Raw genomic sequence first — 21,187 nt, 5'->3', positions numbered from 1 at the left:
TAAGAATGATCAATGAATAGATTACATGACAAAAGAAGGGTAATTTTTTTTAACACATTTTAAATGGAGCAGAGAGGAGCTGAGGAGCTTTGGTTGTGTACCTCCATATTCTTTTTCGCCTTCCCAAAACCCCAAGCCACTCATTATGTACTACAACATTTTAATTCCTTTTTTTTTTTTTTGGCAGTTTTGGTGTTGGGAGTCTAATATGACCAACAGGTGAGAAGTTGAAAGAGATACTATGAATATTTATAGAACCAGGTAATCAGTATTCACAGAATTAGTAACCTAAAGGGTTTCCTGTGAACTTCGCTTGAATTCAGGCACTCATGAATTATGAGTGTCAGGAGAGAGTCACTGATCAAGCTTTCTTTTCCCCCACATTGGTGTTTGGCTCGTTGTTTTACATCTACGAGATTGTTTTTACACTCTCCTTATATAAACTCTCTTTACTTCTTTCTTCAACAAGCATTGTATCAAACTAAACTAAATGAAGCAAGATAAAGGATGATGTAATAGTCATCAAAGAATCTCTAATAACAAAGGGACCATATGCTTTTTCTGGTCCTGCTTGACTGTAAAGCAGTTTTTAAAGGAGTATGAAAGGAAGATACAGGAATCTCCATGTGGATATGGTACCAAATATTCATTTTTATCAAAGCTGTATTTTTAAAATATCACAAAGCTCATTTTTACTGTATTACTGAATACATTTATTGAAGTGAAATACCACAATCATTTGATTGTCTCACCCACAAATGCTACTAATAAAATTATTTGTCAGATACATAATACTCAATTTTTCTCTCCACTGTTTAATCATTGGCTTATTTGTTATATTCTGAAACAGAACATCAAACTTCCTATATCTCCTGGGGTAACTTGATGAAGTTTACCAAGGCAGACTTGCTTTGTGAGTGCTTATTCAAAGCAATAGAGCACAGGCAGAAGCCATGCTACTTGTCATTTACAAAAGCCACCCAGTTTTTGGGAATGCTGATTCACAGCTGTAGGATGCACACAGCTGGTAAACATAAAAGCTATTAAAAATGGTGAGCACTTTCACAGGGCTGATTAGAGTACGCCTCTCTCTTCTTTCAGATCTCATTTGGGATATCCAATTTGATGCTTATTTTTGCACATGCTGGAGTGGTTTGTCCTTGGAATTTACTTTAAAAGTCTTTTTTTCCTACGCTTAATTACTTAGGTTTTTTTAGACGTAGGAATAAAATTGTGTAGGATTATAGACTTCTCGAGAAGTTTGTGAGTGCTATCTATATGTGAAAATTGCTATCTTCTCATGGTTTCTAGAAAGAAAAAAATATACCTTAAACTGTCCTATGCTTACTCCAGTGCTAATTAATCTGGAAAGTAGATACATCATCATTTTCAGAGGTATCTGCTTATTTTATCTTTGCATCTGGAAATGATGGAAAGGTTCCAAGGAAATAAGAGAGGAAAAAGTATGATGAAAAATGTTGAAGGCTGTGGCATAAATAGATTTCACAAACATGGTCATGGAGAAATCAGACAAAGCCAGGTAGAAAATAAATGAATTAGTCTGTCATGAAATACTTTTAAAACCTTATCATCTGGCAGCCATTTATTGCCAGGTGGCAATAATCTTTTATTATCAGACTGTTAGATTTTTATAACATTTTTTAAAATGATAGCACCAGGACTGTTGTTGTTCACTGCCACAATAAAATATCAGAGAAATTTATGAAAGCTTTTCAATATTCAGAAGGTTTGCAGTCATAAAATAAATGTATGAAGTAAAGACATGCTGATGGTAGCTCATAATTTAGCTAAACTTGTAACAAGAAAAATGTGTTGTAATGAATCAATCATACCAATTTGGACTCTGGTGCAGAGGACATGGTGGTTAGTGTGCAAAAAAATAAAGGTAAATAAATTAATTAAAAGTGGTAGAGTAAACCTGAGTGTTATAGATCAAGGCAGGAGATGCCGCTGCACACAGTGAAATGAATATGGTAGAACTTAGAGTGGTTTGGGAGCAGTCAATAGGCAACAGCAGTGAAGGAAGGTGAGGAGCTAATGCATCTCTATAACTCTTGGTGACAAATGTGAGTTTTCCTGGGCAGTGGCAATTGCTGGCTACACAGACAGCTTGAAACAATAACCCTCAATGACAGAAACCTGCCTTTCATCTGAGTATAAAAATCAAAGCAGAAGTTCATATATTGCAACAAACAATGTGCTTGCTGAGAAGATGAGAATCCTCCTGTTGTTCCTTGAAACCCCAAATTTCCTCTAGAGAAGGAGAGAAACATTCCAGTACCTCTGCCAAATGATCTGTCAGCCATGACAGGGACGTTATACCATAGGCAGGACCTATGTATTTTGTTCTGTGGGCTGCCTGGATCTCAGGGGAGTGTTTTCCAAACTGGCAAGTAGTTAATAAGACACATTCCTTGTGTTACTTAGAGTCTGTGAAGGTAAAACATGCCATTCATGGAAGCTCACTGATCCCAGTGGGAAGAATTGCTATGTCGTGCAAGCACAGCTCTCTTCCTGAATGGATCCAATGGTATATTTCATATTATTGGAGCCCATACAGAATTACATCGTTAAATAAAGCCTTTTCTTACTAGCAGTACTTTTAAGGCTTTTTAAAACATTGTGTATAGAAGAAAACTTTGAGACACAAAAGGTAATTAAATACATCTAGTCATCATCCTAAAAGATTAAATAAGAAGGCAGTATCAATGATTTTAGGAGGGATTTGAATAGCACTTGCAGCACATCCTGATGTATTACACACACTCACACTGCAAGTGATGTATTCATCTCTCCCTGTATTGGTGTCTTTCCTGTTACTGTTAACATAGTTTGCACTTAAACAATAAACCCTGCAATGACCACAGACTTCCTTAAAACAAACTAAGCTTCTTAGTGCAAGTGGAGAGAGGTTCATAACATGAACTACAGAGAGAGAATCACCTTCAAAGAAAACACGCATCAGAACCAAAGTATTCCAGTGGATGCCTAGGGTCAAATGATGTTGATGAGCTGTTTTCAATTACTTAGAATGTGATTAGGGATAGGATTATGTTTGACCTGATTTTGCAGTAAGCACCTGACAATTTGGTTGCATAGAAACTAATCAGATGGGAGGACATTGTTCTGGAGGTTTAATAATGTTTGTTGTAATATTATGTTCTATAAAGATGCACATTTTAGCTCACAACAGGCAAACATTTGAGGAGTTGTGCTTCCCTTTCTTCACCATTTTCACTAGGTCTAGCTCCTTGGTATTAGTTTGAACTTGGAAGACTAAGTGGGACATTGTGAAAAATGGAAGAAAGCACAGAATCCCTTGTGTTTTAAGAGAGATTTAGAGAGCATATGTCACAGTAATGTCGGCCATGCATAGAGGAAAGAACCTCACCAATGGATTTTTTTCTGTTTAAACCCCAAAGACTCATAAACTAAAATAATTCGGTCTTTCTCTACACACTTTATATGTATTAAACCTTATATGTTATGTCACAATAGGGGACTTTTTTTTTGTGCCAGGTCTTTTAATATCCTACAGACCAGGAAAAGTACATTCTCTGACAAAGGAACAACCCAAGGCAAATGTAATTTTTTCTTGACACTGTCACCCTTTTCCTTAAAATGATGTGAACCAACCTTCCCAAAGCTGTAAGTTGAGAACAAGGTAACTTTATGTACTGATTGTTACTTAAACAGCAGATAACTTCTTTTATATTTAGTACTGAATAAACCCATGATAGCCAGGTGCAAAGAGAAGATCCAGGAATTTTGCAAAATCACTGTATAGCATGCAAAACCATGAATGGATAATACTGCAGGAGATTGTCATTGAAATTTTCTAGAACCCATTTTTTCTGTTATGCCATTTTACTTTGAGAAATAAGAGTTACAGACTTCATGCAATAGGCATGTTTAAAACCAAAGACTTGAAGAGGCAGTGCACTTCATGTGAACTGATAATGTGCAAACTTAAAATCCCTAGCTGAGTATGTATCTTTTACCAGTTTGGAAAAGGCCTTCTTAAATTTGGGTTGGTGTTAGTTAAATAGCTAATCTTGTATTCCAGTTACATTTAGCAATATTTTTTTACTATTTTTTTAATGTTTAAAACCGTTTAAACATAAATTATAATGAATATTCTAATATTATATAATTATTATAATAATAATAAAAATGTTTCCATCTTTGGCAAGTAAGAAAGATACTCTGAGAGCACCTGCTCAAATGCTTTTGAAAACATTTCAGTAACATTTTTACATGTAAAACCCAAGAATGTATGTACCAAAAATCCTTGGTGCTAAGCCCTGACAGAACTTTCAATTAAGCAGAAATATGTAGGGAATATTGAAGTTTTCTGGGTTTTTCTTTTTATGAATATCCTGATCTGGCTTTAGAAACCTTTTTTAAATTTAAGAAATATGCATGGCATATTCCATGTTGTGTTGGCACTGAATGTAAATAGGGACAATTTGCATATTACTGAGTTACTGATGGAATTCTAATTCATAATATGGAATGGGTTAAGAATTTTCTGTTATCTGTTCTTTTTCAAAAATCCTGATTTATCCAAATTAGGACATACATCATAGGGAAAAACTTTTTCAGATTCAAAGTGAAATCTTAGTTCAAAACCTGAGTGGGAGACTTTAGAATACCTGGTAGACCTGTACTATAGCATGGGAGGTTAGCACACAAATCCTTCCACTGTTTGAATCAGACTAAATACTTAAGCCACAGACACTAAAGGATTGAATGCTCTAATCACTGGATTACTGTCAAATAAGTATTTTGCTGGATCTGGTCTACTTTGTATGAATACTTCAGTACTTGGTTAAGTAAGGAACCTTTTTTTCTCATAACCACTGCATGGGCTTTAATAAATTGTCTAAAGAAGTAGTTATGGTAGGCTGATTGCCTCTTCTCATAAAAATTAAATTATCCATGAGGGAGTACACAATGTAGAATGCTGAAATTCAGGATCCTTCTTCAGGGATCAATAACACTATCTCTGTAAGTGAAAAGAAGGAGGTGTTCTTCCATTCTGCGTTGTGAAACTTTTGCCACATTGGAAGATATTTGGGCTGCTGAGTTTAAATTTCATTTAATTTTTATGCATTTTTATTTTTTTTTTTTAAATAACAGTAATTCAGCAGAGAACTTGAAAACTGGGAGCCCTGACTAGGATATTCCTTTGTAAGTTTCTGGAGGAGAACCACTAAGACTTTTTCTGTTAATCCACTGGATGCCCAACAAAGGCTAAGATGTGAGCAACACAGAGATTTATCTTTTAACAAAATGTAGAGACATGTCTAGTAGCAAGTACTAAATTTATTGCAGCTACACATATATATATATACACATATATATATATCTATATATCTAAATTCCCTGGAGAAAAGACTGATGCATGCACCTTTGAATAGGTACATTTCCATCACTACTTGAATTCTAGCAGCTCTGAGATCACTAATATTTCTACTCCTGAAATAGTCTACTACTTCCGATAGTCATTTCTTGAAAGTGTTAAGAGAACGTATGTACTGCACTCACCCTAACGTCTGCCCAAGAAAAGAGGTGGTCTTATTTGCTGTTTCTAGAATTGTAATTACATTGGAGAGAAATTATTTGTTAAGGTAACATGATGCTATCATGACATCATCATAATATTACCCTTTTGTTTCACAAAGGGATTTTTCTTTGCATAAACCATTGTGTTCTGTTGTTTGTTTGCTGTTGTGTTTTGTTGTTGTTGTTCTTGTTTGGTTATTTTGGGTTTCTTTTTTAATTGGATTTTCCCAATGCTTATTCTTTTTGGAATATTTATCTTCATAATGTCACTGGAGCTCAGGATAAGGGCATATTTGTAGGTGTCGTAAAGACATCTCAGTCACCACTCCTTTGTTCATAAGAATTCTGCTTGAATTACTTATCTACAATGTTTTATCACCATGGGCCAAACCTACAAAAGGATGCACATTATTAAAGTTTGGTAAGTTTAACTGATGTGAATTGGTAGACTTCTACCAACTTCAGAGGAAGAGCAACAGAAGCTCTGACCCTGAATAAAACCCTTGATCCTACTCCTTTTGTTTGTTTTGGTTGTAAAAATAGGGATCTTTTTGACATATCTGCATTACTTGTAATAAGCTGATGAACATATCTGAAAATAAATCAACCTCTCTTACTGCATTGTTGGTCTTGATGTGTTTTTCTTTCTTTAGACTTTGTTTTCTAGTGGTGGTGGTGTTTGCTGAATATTAGGTGATGTTCAAGTTGTTATGATTAATACTTCTGAGTGTGACAGGTTAAAGCTCACAGTATGCATTGAGTACATTTGTACTTGTCAAATTCTTCTAAAATGAACAGTCCTAGCAGGAGGTAGTATTTTGTAAGGGCATTTTATGTTCTGGAAAAAATATCAGTCAGCAGGGGGTTATTATATTTGTTAAAATAGCATATTTAGGTTAGTTTTGATGCAATTATTCTGAAGATTTCTTCTCATTTTAAATTCTGATGTGAATGTGAAATGGAGGACAAGTTTGTCTTAAAAGTTTCCCCCTTCTAAGTGTACACTTTAATTCTGAAGAGAAATCAAGCATAGCTTGAAAATAAAGCGGAAACAGTAACACTGGGAATGGAAGCACCCCAACTAGTCTTTGAAAAAGGACTGTTAATAAAATATAAAAATTGTCCATTGTAAGCTTCCCTAAAAACTGTGCGTTGAATTAAACCCTGTATTTCCTGTTATAAAGAAACAAGTAGTTACTGTACAAGTCAATTAATAGCGAAAACATACTTCCTACACTATTGTGCTTTAGAAAGCTAGACATAAATACAAGACCTCTCTTATTCTGTCTTTGTAAGCTCTATTTAGGAGTGCATGGAGAATAGAGACCTGGCTGGGGCATTAAACAAAGTAGGAATGGGGACTTCAAGCTGGGGAAAACAGCACTGCACTGATCCGTGCAAATGAAAGCTTCATTGTCTGAAGTCCCCTCTTCTACTTTATGGGTCATTTACAGTAATGTATAAAATACTGATCATTTCTTCAATATTTAAAGCCAGTAACGCTAGCAAGATGGGCCTTTAATTTCTTTCCTCACTTGTGGCTATCCTGATTACGTCCATCAAAGTTTTGCTCTTTTTTTAATATTTCTCTAGAAACCTCTTGATCTCATTGCATTAGTTGTCTCCCTCCTTTGGTTAAATTCTTCATATTCCTATCTGACACTGATTTGTTCCTCTGGTTCAATGTATAGTCAAGAGAGTAATTTGTTCATCTTCAGTAGCACCACTGAAATCACAGAGGTACTTGATGCCCTGATTTATTGAGGCACTTGAGGTCAGTGCCTTAAGCATTTACTAAAAATGAAGCAAATGCCAGCACGACCTCCAGAGGATTAGTCACCTGCATAATGGTTTGCAGGGTCCTTAAAAATACGAACTTGTGGAACAGATTTGCTACTGGTGTAAGGTTAGTGCACCAGTACTGAAAGCAAAATGATGTTGACCATGCTTTCAGTAGAATTATGGCACATCTGTGCTAAGCCTTCCCCTTTTCTTGTCTTGTGCCATGCTGATACATTATGATATGCCAAAAGTAAAAGTCAAAGTGAGAAAAAGGCTTCCAACATTTTTAATTGCTTATATGTCACTTAGTGTTCAACAGGACTATTTGCATCACAATAAGAACTTCTATTGTTACAGCAAGGTTGGGTTTTTTTTCATTTGATTTTGTAGGGTCATATTGTCATGCTTTTTTATTTGCTTGATAGTAGGGTGTCTGTGGTGTCACTGCTGCCTCTCTGCTAATGAGCCTAGGACTTGTAAATTGGATGAGACAAAACTTTGGTACTCTAGATTTGCAGGTTAAAGTATTTTTCCTGCCATAGATGAAGATTGTGTTTTGTATTAGGAAACTGGAGGAAATGAGAATTCATGTTTCCTTACTGAGTCTGAAAATCTTCCTCATTATTACTCTTTCTTCCTTTTCGTAAAGAAAAAATGAGTTCTGTATAGGGATGTTTCTTTCTTTATGGTTGTCTTTTTCCTTATAAGAGGTGCCTCTCTAAGTCATGTAAAATATTTTGATATGGAGAATTTTTTACAAGTTAAAGATCTACTGCAAATGTTTAAATCTGCATGAATTCACAGTACTTACTGTGAATCTTTTTACATTTAAAACTATAAGGTTAATTCCAATGTATAGGAATAATTTTTAGGACAGATTACAGACTTTTCTGTAATGCTTTTTGCAGATATTTAAAACATTCTCTTTGTAATTTTTTTCTGTTTTAGGGGCAGCATTATTGCATCTTAGAAATAATACACTGTAAAATGCCTGTAACAAGGTATTTTACCTGAAAGCCCATTGTAGCTTTCTTATTATTAGTTTCAAGTTTCAGCAACAATAAAACTGTTCTTACTCAAATGTATAATATTGCATTCATTCCTCTAATAACATCATTCCACCATACCTACTTAAAAATAGACAAACAGTTGTTCAGAGTACTTGTTATTCATCCTCGACGTTTTTATTTTGTTGTTAGATATCAGGCTTAGGAATAGTTGTATCAAGAATTTGCATCAAATACAGAAAGAAAAAAGTTATTTCCTCTGAGTATACATGTGCTTTCTATCCGTGTTTCCTTGGGATATAAAATGTTACTAGTTTAGTTCCATTGGTCATTTTTATTGCCTTCCTGAAGACAATGGAAATTGCACAAGGCTCTAAATAATAGCATCTCCAAGTGTAAATTAAATCAATGGTATAGTCTTTTGCAAGTAGAGAAGAATGTACTCTTAGATAATAAATCTTTTTTTGTGTGTGTATATCAACAAGATGTCTATTTTTTTTCTTCCTAGATACACCTTTAGTTAAAATCATTTCTTCCAATTCATGGCCTGAAGAAGGACAATCTATAATTTTGACTTGTGAATCCAAAGGAAAACCAGTGTAAGTGATTTAACAAGTAATATGGTTTTGTTATTTTCTTTACTCTGCTGTGATTGCAATCTTCCGCTGCAGAAATCTGCTGGTTTTGTTTCATCCTGGGGTGTAAAGTAATCTCTGGTATAGAAAACCCCTTGAAGCCTGTCTTCATTAAGTGTCTGTAGAGGACTGGTCTTTTACTTTGTCATCTATTTTAGTTTTCAGGAAGAATTCCAGCTGTGAGATTATTTTTTTTTTTCAGTCAGTTATATCAACCTGAAAGGAGTGCAGGCTTAATCAGTCACTGTTTGCATCTTTGAACTGATGATAGAAGAGAAAACGTCTCATGAAAATCTTTCTACATCAACTAGCCTTAGAGAAAATATATTGAGCTTTCTGGATGCTTTGGCTGTCATTTAGAGGGGAATTTGAAGTTTAATGATATGTGCAAGCTGGCTGCTTGCTTCAACCTGAATTGCAGAAAAATGTTACCTGCTTTAAGAATCGAAATTGTTTTACTTGGAAATTAACATCTCTGACATAAGTATTTTTTAAAGGCAGAACTGCAGAGATTACCTCATGCACAGAGTCTACTATGTAAATAGGCTTCACACTCTAAAACATACCTTCTCAGATGAGCTGTTACATATTTATCCATAAAAATACATGAATAATCCAATTACTTAAGTTAATATGAATCAAGTTTCTTAAATATTGAACTTTCTGCTCAAAAGTGTTATATGGAGTGGTGTTACACAGCTTTAGAATGGTCTTGAAAGTGATGGTGCAGTAGTATTTTGGTTCCAGAAAAAAGCTAGAAATTATGTCATTTAGGGCAGAATTTCTCCTTGGTGTAACTTTATGGTGGACTTTATGGAATTGCTTAATGTAGTAATCTGAAGCAGGATTTAGGTCAAGTCATTGAAGTCCAAAATTACTATTTTGAAAACCTCTTCTGAGTTTAGTCTGGCATCATTTAAACTCCATAAGTACTTCTGGTGTGCTTTTTTTTTTTTTTATATTACATGCCTGTATCATTTGAAAGCAGCTTCTCCATCCAAATCTTGACTGCACTGAGCAACTCAGCATCTAGACTGTGCTTCTACCCTGCTTGAGACTGGAACCCTGGGGGTCCGTTCAATTAGTCTTACATGGTGCTCTGTGCAATTCATTTCTGTGTACCTGTGTACTTTTGAAGCAATATATGTTTCTAAGACAGATGCTTCTGTAGCTAACACACAAAAATCAGTTGCAAGCCATGTCTTGCTTTTATAATATACTTAAAAGAGAAGAAATTACCCTTTACTTAACAGCCTTGGAGCATTCTTCTAGGTATCACGAGGTACATTTCCCCATTACTTTCAAACTCAGCAGAAGATGTGCAAGTGCTTAATTTTAGGATTGCTCTGAGTGCACTGTTTGCTAGGTGATATATAGGATTTTCCCTATCTCAGTGTTTTCCTCATGGTTTAATAAGCTACATGCCAAGTGCTCATTTTCGCAGACAGAGTACAGACATCCCAGCTCCAGGTGCTAGATTTGCACTATTCATCTAACATATGATAAAGATTAGAAATAAGGCAGTCATTATGTATTTTTATATTTTTAATTAGCTGTTATTTGTTGGGGGGGGGCAGTTCGGCCCTTCACATTTGGGGCCTTTAAATAACAAGAAAGTTTGGAGGTTATGGATTGATTTGTTTTTCCTATCCTTTTTAGTTTTATGATTTGGATGATTTGATAGATGGATGTAATCAGTACGTGGGGAGGAAGGACAAAGGTGTGTATAATACCAACCAGGGGTTCTAGTCCTTCCGTGATTTCACCTGCCTCTGAGTATTTACAAGAAGGCATGATGCTTTTCAGTTTCTGGGTGTATGGGAATCTTTTCAACTGTCTTTAAACATATGCAGAGTAGATCCTTACGTCCGAGCTGCTCACTTGGGCTGCCCTTTGCCTTCAGTGGGGTGATTTAGGCACTATTATGATGTCTCTGGTTAACTACAATAGGCAATTGAAGAAGGAAGAGGCAGACTGGATCATAACTACATGATGTTTAGACAGTTAATTCAGTCAGCTATCTGCCTCTACATTTTGTGATACCAAATAGAGATGACTAAACACATACATTTATATAAAATTTTATATCTATGTTTAAATTTGGTCAGATGCATTTTGCTCTTTGACTACAGCTTATATCCACATTTTCATAATCTTCATTAAAAACAGGCTGACATTTTTTCACATACCAGAAATGTTAGACAGTTAAGACAATTCTCTCAGATGTTAGATTTTCATTTAGACCCCTGTACTTGAGTAATTTCTGAAGGCAGTAAAAAACTATTAAAGCTAGACAGCCACAATATTTTCTGTTTGGGACATGCAATATTGTAGATATACTTTATATGTTGCCATTAGGAGACACTAGATAAAACCTAATAATTAAAATGGAGCTTCAGTTGAGGTGCTTATTGATTTTAGTTGCATCCTCAATGGATTCAAAAGCAAACTTTACATGTAGTTTTGGAAGGGCAGCCAAACAAAAACTCCACACCACAGAATTATCAAGGCAGGGCTCCTCTATGTGTTAGCTTTTGGGGCTCAAATGTTTTGCCAATAAATGCACCTCTATGGTGTCCACACCATAAAAGCTGCCAACATCAGCTGCTCCATATTGCTTCATTAGGTCAGTCTTCCACAGCACAGAGCCAGTAATAAATAGGCATCGTCCTGGGAGCAGTTTGCAGTTGCTTAGCATGAGGAACAGTAATGTCATGCTCCCAACCTACATTATGATTACCTTCTGGCTTGGAGAGGGAGAGAAATTGGAGAGGTCCACAGAGACCAAATTTGTCAATGTCACAAGGTAAGTGATGAATTGTGGGCTTCATGGAGAGCTCAGAGCTAACCATGGTTCCTTCATAGTCATTTACACACCCTGAGTTAATTTCTGTACACTGTCAACTTTATGCCACAGTTACAACAGTCTCTCCTGTTTCCTGTACGCAGCAGTGAATCATACTAGTAAATGAACACTTACTTCTAGGTACATTTTTCTTGTATCCCAGAGCAATTTTCACAAGCTTCAAAATGACAATCAAGATGAAAATAGAGAAAGAATGAAGCTAGGCTGTAGCTGTGGTGACATTCATGATACTGGTAGCTGCTGCAGTGTAATTCTTTCCTAAAAGGGAAAAGTAGAATGAGGCTAAAGCTAGAGTGTACTTGCCCCATCTTATATCTCAGCACAAAGCCCCTCCTTGCAGGATTTCTGTCCCTCAAACCATATGCATCACAGATACCCGGATATTGTGTTTCATTTCTACAATACTGTCCTAAGGAAAACCACTCTCTAACTTATTGTCTTGTAACAGGGAATGGGAAGGAAGCCTTGCTCAAACCAACACCTCTAGGAAATTAGCTGCCCTCTGCATCTCAGATTCTGCACTGTGCTGTTTTATCTACTTATCACTATAAGGATGAGGATGACTCTAGATCTGGTCATCACCCTGTGCTTATTGCTATTAGGGTAATTACTTTGGAGGCAGGAGCTGTTCTTCTGGGTAAGCACTGTATTGCTGCTATAGAAGTGTGATGATGCCAATAGAAAAAGCAGGTCAGGTTCTTGCCTGTTCTGCAGTGGTTTTATAGAGGCAGGCTATATGAAGGATTAATAAGGCATCACAGATTGTTACAGACTGCCACAGTTCCTCTAGGGTATGTGTTGTGGCTGCTGCAGCTTCAAGAAGAGGCAGACTGCCTGGGAGGTGCTGTGGGTGTTACTGCAAGAGCCATTAGTCTCTGGGTTTGCCCATAGAGCCTGTGATGGGACATGTGTCAGAACACCAATCCCACATGGTAGGATGACATACTGATTACAGTGTTGAGTCAGAACGGAAGTGGAAAAATTGTGAGGTGAGGAGGTGTCCTTATACATTGCCTTCCAAAAGACCTGTCTCTTGCTTCCATTTTACAGCACTGGCTAAATTTATTGTCTCTAGGATCTAGTGTCAAAGCTTGAATTTTCTCTGGAAAAATAAAGTTACGCTTATGGAAATCAGAACATCATTAAATCCATCTAATTTGTTTAATGATGTTCTGATTTAATGATTCTCTGATCCAGTTTGTGTAGCACTTGGGGCACTAGTTATAAGCAACAAAAACCAGGTATTTGAAGCATTGTATGCATGGAAATTTCTGTAAGTGGAAAGGAAAACAGAGGAAATATATCCATCAGTTTACCATGGAGATTGTTTTTAAACAGACCTTATAAGCATAACTCACTATAGAAAACTGCCCTATTATCTGTAATATTTTAAGGGAACTTGAGAACATTTGTGAGGGTTGCTGTCTGATTGATCAATGCCCAGTGGGTAGATCAAATTTAAGGCAGCCTTTGATTTTCAATTTCTAGTAGATGTGTTAGTGTCAGCTTAGTCTTTTCTTGTGTAAGACCTGGTTACTGGTTTGTTCACCCCATTAATAATTTTAGTCAATACTGACAGCCAGTTTGGGGGTTGTTTTAAATTGTAGGCAAAAAAGTATTTAGCTGTTGCTCTGCGTAAGTTAGGTCAAGACACCCTGCAGCTGACATTGCTATTCAATAGTATTCCTTTTGGAGATACTGTTGTATAATTTCAAACCAAACTGTAGCTAATCTCTTGCCTTTTCAATCTTTAGAGCTATTTTATCTTTCCGCTATTTTTGGCTGGATCACTGGACAGTGGTCAGGCTATAAAATTTTACCAAATGAACTTGCATCATATGTCTGTAAGGTGTCAGTGTCTCTTTTTAATGTATTTCCTTTTTAGCATAATATAGTTTTACCTAGGCTTTGTTTATATTCCAAAGAAGATGTAAGTCAGCTTCAGAAATCATAGGCATCCTTTTTATGAACTCATATGCAATGTCTAGACTTTTATGAAGTCATATTGCCTGACAGTATTTTGAATATTTTAAAATAAAAAATAGCTGTAGAAAATAAAACCCAAGGAACAAAATGGTCATTTACACTCCTCTGTGCTTACAAAATATTTTAAAAGCTAATGTTTGCTTATTGCAGTTTGCAGCTTCTACACACTGTTGTGTCTAAACAATATAGTCTCGTGACTCAAAACTGACACAGAAGGGAATGCGAGAACTGCCCCATAATGAAAGAAAAATTCAATATTTATATTCTTAGCCAGCACACTCACAAAAGCATGTGTGATATATATTATAATGTTTCTAAAGCAAAAATGCAATATACACACCCCCCCATTAAAGTCAGTGTCCTTTCAGCAGAAAGGACATCAAAATATAATGAAATAATTAAGGCACAGGAAGCAAGGAGAGAGTTGGCTGTCTCATGTGTGCTTTCGAGAAATGTCTTTCCATTCCATGAGCTCAGGGGAATTACAGTACAGTTGGATGGTTAATGTAAAATGGATATTTGGCCTTGTTTGAAATAAATAGGAAATATTTCAGAACACTCATATGTTATTTGTAAGGTCATGAAAAAGTTGAAGAGAAAAGCACAGGTAGTAATAAACACTAATATTATATGTACCCAGTAATATATAGTCAGATGCATATTTTGATACCGGAAAAAGTGATCACTTTTAATACTGAGGGCACAACAAATAATCAAGCTTGCACTTTCAAGCTATTGTAAACTATGTGTGTGGTATCACCACAGAAAGTTCTGTCTTTTCTAGTATCTGTTTAACGAAGGTTCCCTTGAGAGAGACAAACATTTTGCAAAGGCTAATGGATACAAATACTGCTGATAACAGAGAAATATACAGCACCATTCTCTCAGTGACCCCAGTGCTTGTCTGTTTCAGTTGAAAAGGACCTTACAGGGATGTGGGTGAAAAGAGAAAACTCAGTAAAAGGTGTTAGCTAGGATTCAGTCAGCTGAATGCAGCAAAGCCTGGACTCACACTGGCTCACGTTTAGCCTACTGTCAGCCAGAACCTCCAGGTCCTCCTCAGCTTAGGTACTGGATTTTGCACGTCATTGCCAAATTTCCCAGCCTTTCTCCAGCCTACAGAGGTGCCTCTGAGTAGTTGCCTTCACCTCAAGTATACTCAGTACAGCTGAACTTAATGAGAGCACATTCCATCACTTCAGCCAGGTCTTTGATATTAAACAGCTGAACAGGAAGATGACTCAGGAGAGACTTCTGCAGAAGTCTGCTTGTAGCCAGCCACTGAGTACTTTCCCTCAACCCAGTCAGTGGTCCAGCCAGGTTTTCACTCATTGAGTATTACACACATCCAGCCTAGATACAAAGAATACTGTTGGAGACAGTGACTGAAAACTTGCTAAAGTCAATATCAACAACATACACTGTCTATTAGATCTACAGATCCTGTAATTTCTTCAGAGTTTTCACATTTGGTAGCTAGAAAATTATAGAAGTATTTATTCATGAATCATTTTGTCGCAAGCTAAAGGATAAAATGTATTATAGAGGAAAGAGTATAAAATCTCTTCCTTCTTCCAAGTAGTTACCTTAGTTCACACAAATCCAAAGTAGAAAGATGTGTTTAACCTCCCTATTTTGGGAAATGCTAGAAGGGACACATTTGGATTTTCTGATTTTCATTACATGATGAGAAATGTCATATAATACTTCTCTTCCTGAAGTGTGTAACCTTACGGGCAGGATATAGCCATTGAAGGGGATTCCTGACTCCTTCAATAGAATCATAATTATGAATTATAGCTATGAATGATCTTTATGACTCAGGTCTTATTTGATGCATTAGAATTAAAATAATTTTAAGGTGTTCATGTGTTTCTCCACCCTAGTATCTGAGAACTTGGCAAATATTTAAATGTTTGTTTTTATGACACCTGTGGATAATTAGAGTATTCAATTGCCTCAAATTTACAGCTGGGAACTGAAGCAGAAAAAAATCCCAAGATCAAAACTGACAAGTAGGTCACGTATATTTTATGTCTAACATTGAACACAGTCCCCATTTTCCTAAGAGTATTTGACATGACACAGCATCACGCTCAGAAGATAGCTGATCATTAGTTTGAATTGTAACAGCAAGTTCTTAGCATATCTACAAATCTATATTCAAGAGTCTGAAATTAGAAACTAGTGGAGAAAATTACAGAAACCAGCTTGACATTCAGCTGTTAATGTTTTGGTGTACGTCATTTGCCAGTATTGCTTTGAAACTATGTAATAATGGCAGGTTTAGGTTCTGAATCATTAGTCTAGTGTCCAGCTTTTTGTCCATGTACAGTTCTTTCTTACAATGATACAGTTCCCAGCTTCTCTATCAGGTGAGATGGAGGTTCTGTAAGAAATTATTTTCTGCATAAGTTTTATTTGCTGCAGAATACTATCTGGATTGTGCCATGAATACTTAGCCACTGGTATCAACTCGGAATGCTAGTATCAACTCCACCTGTATAAGTTATCATAATGAATCTGGAAAAGCATCTATGTTTCTGTGCTTATAAATCACCTTCCAGAATGAATCCACATCCTGAGCTGGATACTCAGGCAGTATCAATAAATATTAATGATTTGAAAAATTGGATGAATTTGTCTATATCCAGGATAAAATATTACTCTAGGTAAATATGAATGTGGTATCAAAGTATTTCTCCCTTAAGCTTCAGACATATTTCTTAGTAAGAAATCCTGAATTGTAAGAGTCTATTTCCAGGTTTCTCTGGAAAAGGACCAACTGAAATCAACTAGGTAAAAAGAAAGAAGGAAAGTTAGGTTAGGTACTTTAGTTAGCAGAAAGGTGGATAGTTTTGAATTTTGTCAGAACTGCCATGCATTTAACAAACTGGGATTCTCCCTGACATCCTTTGCCTTGATGCCAGAACTAACACTAACCTCTAATACCTCTCAGTAACTGAAGTGTCTTTTTGTTTATCTGATTTATGCTTTCTGGGCACTCTGAGTTTACAGTTAAGTTTCCAGGGGCGTATGCCACACACAGCTTTGGGCAGGATTCAGTAAATATATTCTTGAATAAATCCTTACGTGGATGGGACAAAGTATTGTATCTGTGGGTGTAGACTTGGACAAAGATATGTACCCCTCCTCACAGTTCTCAGCCCTGTGTTTGTTGTCATCGGGGAACAGCTCTTAAGATAGCTCAGGCTCTTCTATTCCTGTCTTTTGCCTATTGCCCTGCCCATTTCAGCTTGTCTTTCTTTGAACTTGGCTTGTTCAGCAATTAGATAGAACCTGTCTCCTACAAATACAGTAGGTATCTCTCTCCTGTCTGCCACTTCTGCCTTGTTCTGGTTTCTTGAAAAGTTTGGGCTTTGTTTGTATTTTTTTAACCAGTGCTTTTTCATCTTTGTATCTGTGTCCTATTTAGGCTCACTCTATATTCCTCTCTGTTTGGAGAAGTGTGAACTCATATTTCTGCAAGAGGAGCTGATTATATTTGAGTAGGTGATTGTTAGCTCAAAACCAGCCTACTGTTAACTTGATCTGATGGGGTATAACCCATGTCAGCTGACATTAATCACTCTGTATCCCATGGTTATTGTCAATGACATAGAAATGTATTATCGTCAACCAGACTTGTAAGTTAAGCATCTAGATTCTCTGCCCATGTAGGCGGCAGTGTATATATAAAGAAAGCTTTTTTTAAACACTACATTTCACACTCAGGAAGGTAAAGAGCAAATATATCGTGTGCAACATAGACTGATCACATAGCATGTGACAGAAGTTTTCTAGATAGGAATATACATTACTCTTAATAGTGGTGAACCTTATCAGTATCCAAATTCTACTTTTTACTTTTAATGCAATTTTAGCCAATGATCATTGATGCCAGCCCAAATATCTGGTGTATCCAGACTTAGCATCATTTGACAGTATTTTGACATCCTTTGCTGTAATTACCTTCTCTGGATAGTTGACCAATATTTAAATTATTGTAATTTTGAAGGAGTTCATCCTAATGATATCTCCTGCCTTGATTTAGCAGGCATCTGTTACATGCTATGTTGAGTGAGTGCTCATTTTCAGTAAAATATTCTAAAATCTTATGAAGAGTATCATATGAATTGCAGAAAAAAATCTTCCTAGTGAAAATTTCCAGATAGGTAGTTTGTCTTTGCAAGAAAAAGCCAATTATTTGAAAGGATTTTGTAAATGTTCCGCTTGTAACCTTCTACACCAATATTTCATTGATATTAAACCTCCACTGTAGAATTATGCCATGATGTAGCAGATAACATATTAAGAAGCAGGTAACATTTTTGCTGAGATACAGCATGTATATTTAATAGATTAAATTTCAGTTTGTGTTAATGTCCTGGCCATCTGGGAGGTTGTATCTTCTTTTCACAGCTGGGACCGTGTATGCTTTCTTTTTTTCCTCAGTATTTTGCAGGAAGTAGGGAAATTGGTGTTATAAAAAGTGTGACACAGAAACAGGTGGGAGCAATAGTGCCTGTCTGAAAATTACACGTTACAGTAAAGCCTCCTGCAGTGCTTAAGAACTTCCCCTTCAGTGTTCTGTAAAATGATCGCATCGCCTAATAGGCTCAATTCAATAATTGCTTTTCCTCTTTTTTAAGTGTCCCTTTTCTGCAGTGTTTACACATAAAATGGTGCAAAAAGTACAGTATGAAAAGCAACTAAATGCAGCAGTTTTAGTGCTCATTAAATCCATTTTGCATGTGTATGCCTTTCAAAATCCTTTTTTTCCTTGCTCTCAGGTGAGAACACATTCTAAAATAAGAAAGGCCCATGGAATAAAATAATAGATAAAATTGAAATGCAGCATGGGTGATTCTAATTTGTGTGCTGGACTGGAAGTTAAAACGTGAAAAGAAAGGTTTTGGAAGAGGATATCGTGCTCAGTCTTTTAGATACTTGAGTTTCTACAGATAAGGGATTAGCTACACTTATAGGTAAAAGTACAGTTCTTGAATCAACCATTAGCAGTAGAACACAAGAAGATACCGTAGTATAACTCCTTCAGTGCAGATCATTCTCATGGTATTTACTCTGTCACACAATTACAGACAGAAAATTTGTTCTCTCTATATCGGGTATGATCTGGAGCACCCAGTGTCATGGAGAACATCAGCTCACTGCATATCTGCATATATATGCCAAATGTAGCAGCATAGTACCCTGAGAACATGTACATGCTTTGAGCTAACAAGGTAAAACAACAGGGGAAGAAGTATGCATTTAAAGAACAGCATAATAAAGGCACCTTAAAATCAAATTAGGATTTCATAATTATTCTTTTTTTGTTTCTTCTTTGTATTTGGTGTCCTTTCACTCAAAAACTCACATCTCCTGTTCTGAAGACATAACCTCTTGTTATGAAGTTGGACACTGATTTTGGAATTGCTAGTTTTTCCCCCGTTGAGAATAGATTGTACTGTTCCTTTCTCCACTGTTACTTTACCTTTTTTAGTTCATTATTTTCAGTACAAAAATAACACTTATTTTTCACCCTTCCCTTCATTTTGGGACTATGTTAGATATGTTTTTTCTAATTTTATTTTTCCTCCTATTTTTAAAGCACCTAAAACGGGGAGAAGCAGGTTTCTATGACTTGGTCTATTATACATCAATTCTGTACATTTACGATGATCTCAGGCTCCTCGTGTGCAGAAGTCAAGCTCAGAGAGCAGCCGTGTTTTAAAATCACTGAATAACTATGCAGGTGAAGGTATTGGCCTGTTCACCAGCCATTGCAAAGTTGAGGCTCATGTACAATTAATGTGCAGAAAATGATCACTGTAAGAAAGGGTTTAATCGACAAACTCAAGTGTAACCTTCTGCCTGATCATCTTTGTCCAGAATCAAAAATTTTCAGTCAGTGTGCAGATTTTAAAAGTGGTACAAATGGAGTGAATATGGGAAGATAATTATACAGCAGGGTCTGTTGGCACACTTCTGGAATGGCTGTCTTACATGTGAAAGACAAAGACACAAGTCAGTCATGGGGTTTTTTTTAAGTGAGCACTGAAGACTCTCCCTGCACTATTCTACCTAATACTGCACTAGTACTCAGACTGCACTTGCAGCAGAGATACCCATTCAGTAAATCCAGTGCTTACTTCCATCATTTTCTATAACCGTACTGGTGATTTTCCTTTCCTCACAAAACTGAGATCATAGTCAAAATGAAATCTTCAATGCTAAATATTTAAACTACCACTGAAAACTGTTTCCAAAACTTTTAAGACCTGAGGAAAGACTGAGTCTCTGATTTGTAGTTTGCACAGGAGAGAAAAAGCGGCAGGCTGAAAGGATGCAGAACCAGAAGGAGAAGAAGGTTGCCAAGAAACTGCTATAGGTAGTTGCCTGGTTTGTCCCTCAGTCAAGAACCTACTGTATGAGGGGCTGAGCAGCCATGCCGGGGCTGTTAATGATGGGTAACCCAGGCAGGGAATGCTTTAACTGGGAGGCAGTGGTGAGTCTACTGGGTTTTGGTTGGTGGGGGTCTGGATCGGAAATTTCATCACAGACGTGTGTGGTGACATGCAAGCATACCTGTTCTTGTGTATCATGCAGGCTTAAGGGAACAGTCTTCATAGAATCATAGAATGGTTTGTGTCAAGGGACCTTAAAGCTCATCCAGTTCCAACCCCCTGTCAGAGGCAGGGACATCTTCCACCAGACCAGCTTGCTCAAAGCCCCGTCCACTCCTCACAGGGGTCCCTGCAGCCCCTGACAGACCCGGGGCACCCTCAACCAGCACAGGTTCCCAGGGAGGTGGGCAGGTAGATCCTTACTGAGGGGTGCTGCCCACGCACACAGGTGCCCAGGATTTCTGTAATGAACATCATGTTATGGATCCACCTCTTAAAACACGTGGCAGCTTTCTGTAGATACATACTTGTTTTGCTGGGTTGTTTTTTTTTTTGAGGGGTGGGTGGTCATTACAACTTAGAAACACTGCATTGGCCACTTAAAGATTAAATTAGAAATATTTCATCAAGGATTAAGAAGTGCTAGTGGGGTGGGCTGTGATGTCCCTGTGTTAGGAGCAGGGGTCCATCCACACCTGTGCAGCACCCAGCAGTGCCCACCCCAAAGTGTGGGGATCAGAGGGAATTGTAGGCAAGGGGTAACTTGGAGACAGATCAGTGTTTCTACTCATTATTGCTATTTAATTGTGATTTTGGGATAGTTTTTTTACTTGCTGTTGAACTCAAATATCTTTAGCCTGTCTTCTTACCTCATACAAATCGTTTCTAGAATGCTCCACATGGAATTGGGTT

The 21,187-nt window shown here is 36.7% G+C and overlaps 1 protein-coding gene and 1 long non-coding RNA gene across 4 annotated transcripts in view; one reads left to right on the top strand and one right to left on the bottom strand.

The window, feature by feature from the left end:
* Nucleotides 1–21,187, top strand: part of CADM2 (cell adhesion molecule 2) — a 628,684-nt gene that overhangs the window by 528,463 nt on the left and 79,034 nt on the right. For all 3 annotated transcript variants that reach the window (XM_061453969.1, XM_061453970.1, XM_061453968.1), the window contains one exon: nt 8,887–8,977. In XM_061453969.1, coding sequence (XP_061309953.1) covers nt 8,887–8,977 — 91 coding nt within the window. The remainder of the gene's footprint in view (nt 1–8,886; nt 8,978–21,187) is intronic.
* On the bottom strand, nt 11,852–15,344 carry LOC133269555 (uncharacterized). Its single transcript, XR_009743492.1, has 2 exons — nt 14,878–15,344; nt 11,852–12,137 (listed from the first exon to the last, which is right to left on the bottom strand). It is a non-coding gene; the product is annotated as an uncharacterized LOC133269555 (long non-coding RNA).

This window comes from Pezoporus flaviventris, unplaced genomic scaffold (assembly GCF_033815535.1).
Source record: "Pezoporus flaviventris isolate CSIRO_AGI_PZ_B2104156 unplaced genomic scaffold, CSIRO_AGI_Pfla_v1 ptg000015l, whole genome shotgun sequence".
NCBI lineage: Eukaryota > Metazoa > Chordata > Aves > Psittaciformes > Psittacidae > Pezoporus > Pezoporus flaviventris.
This window is presented reverse-complemented; position numbering and strand designations above follow the sequence as displayed.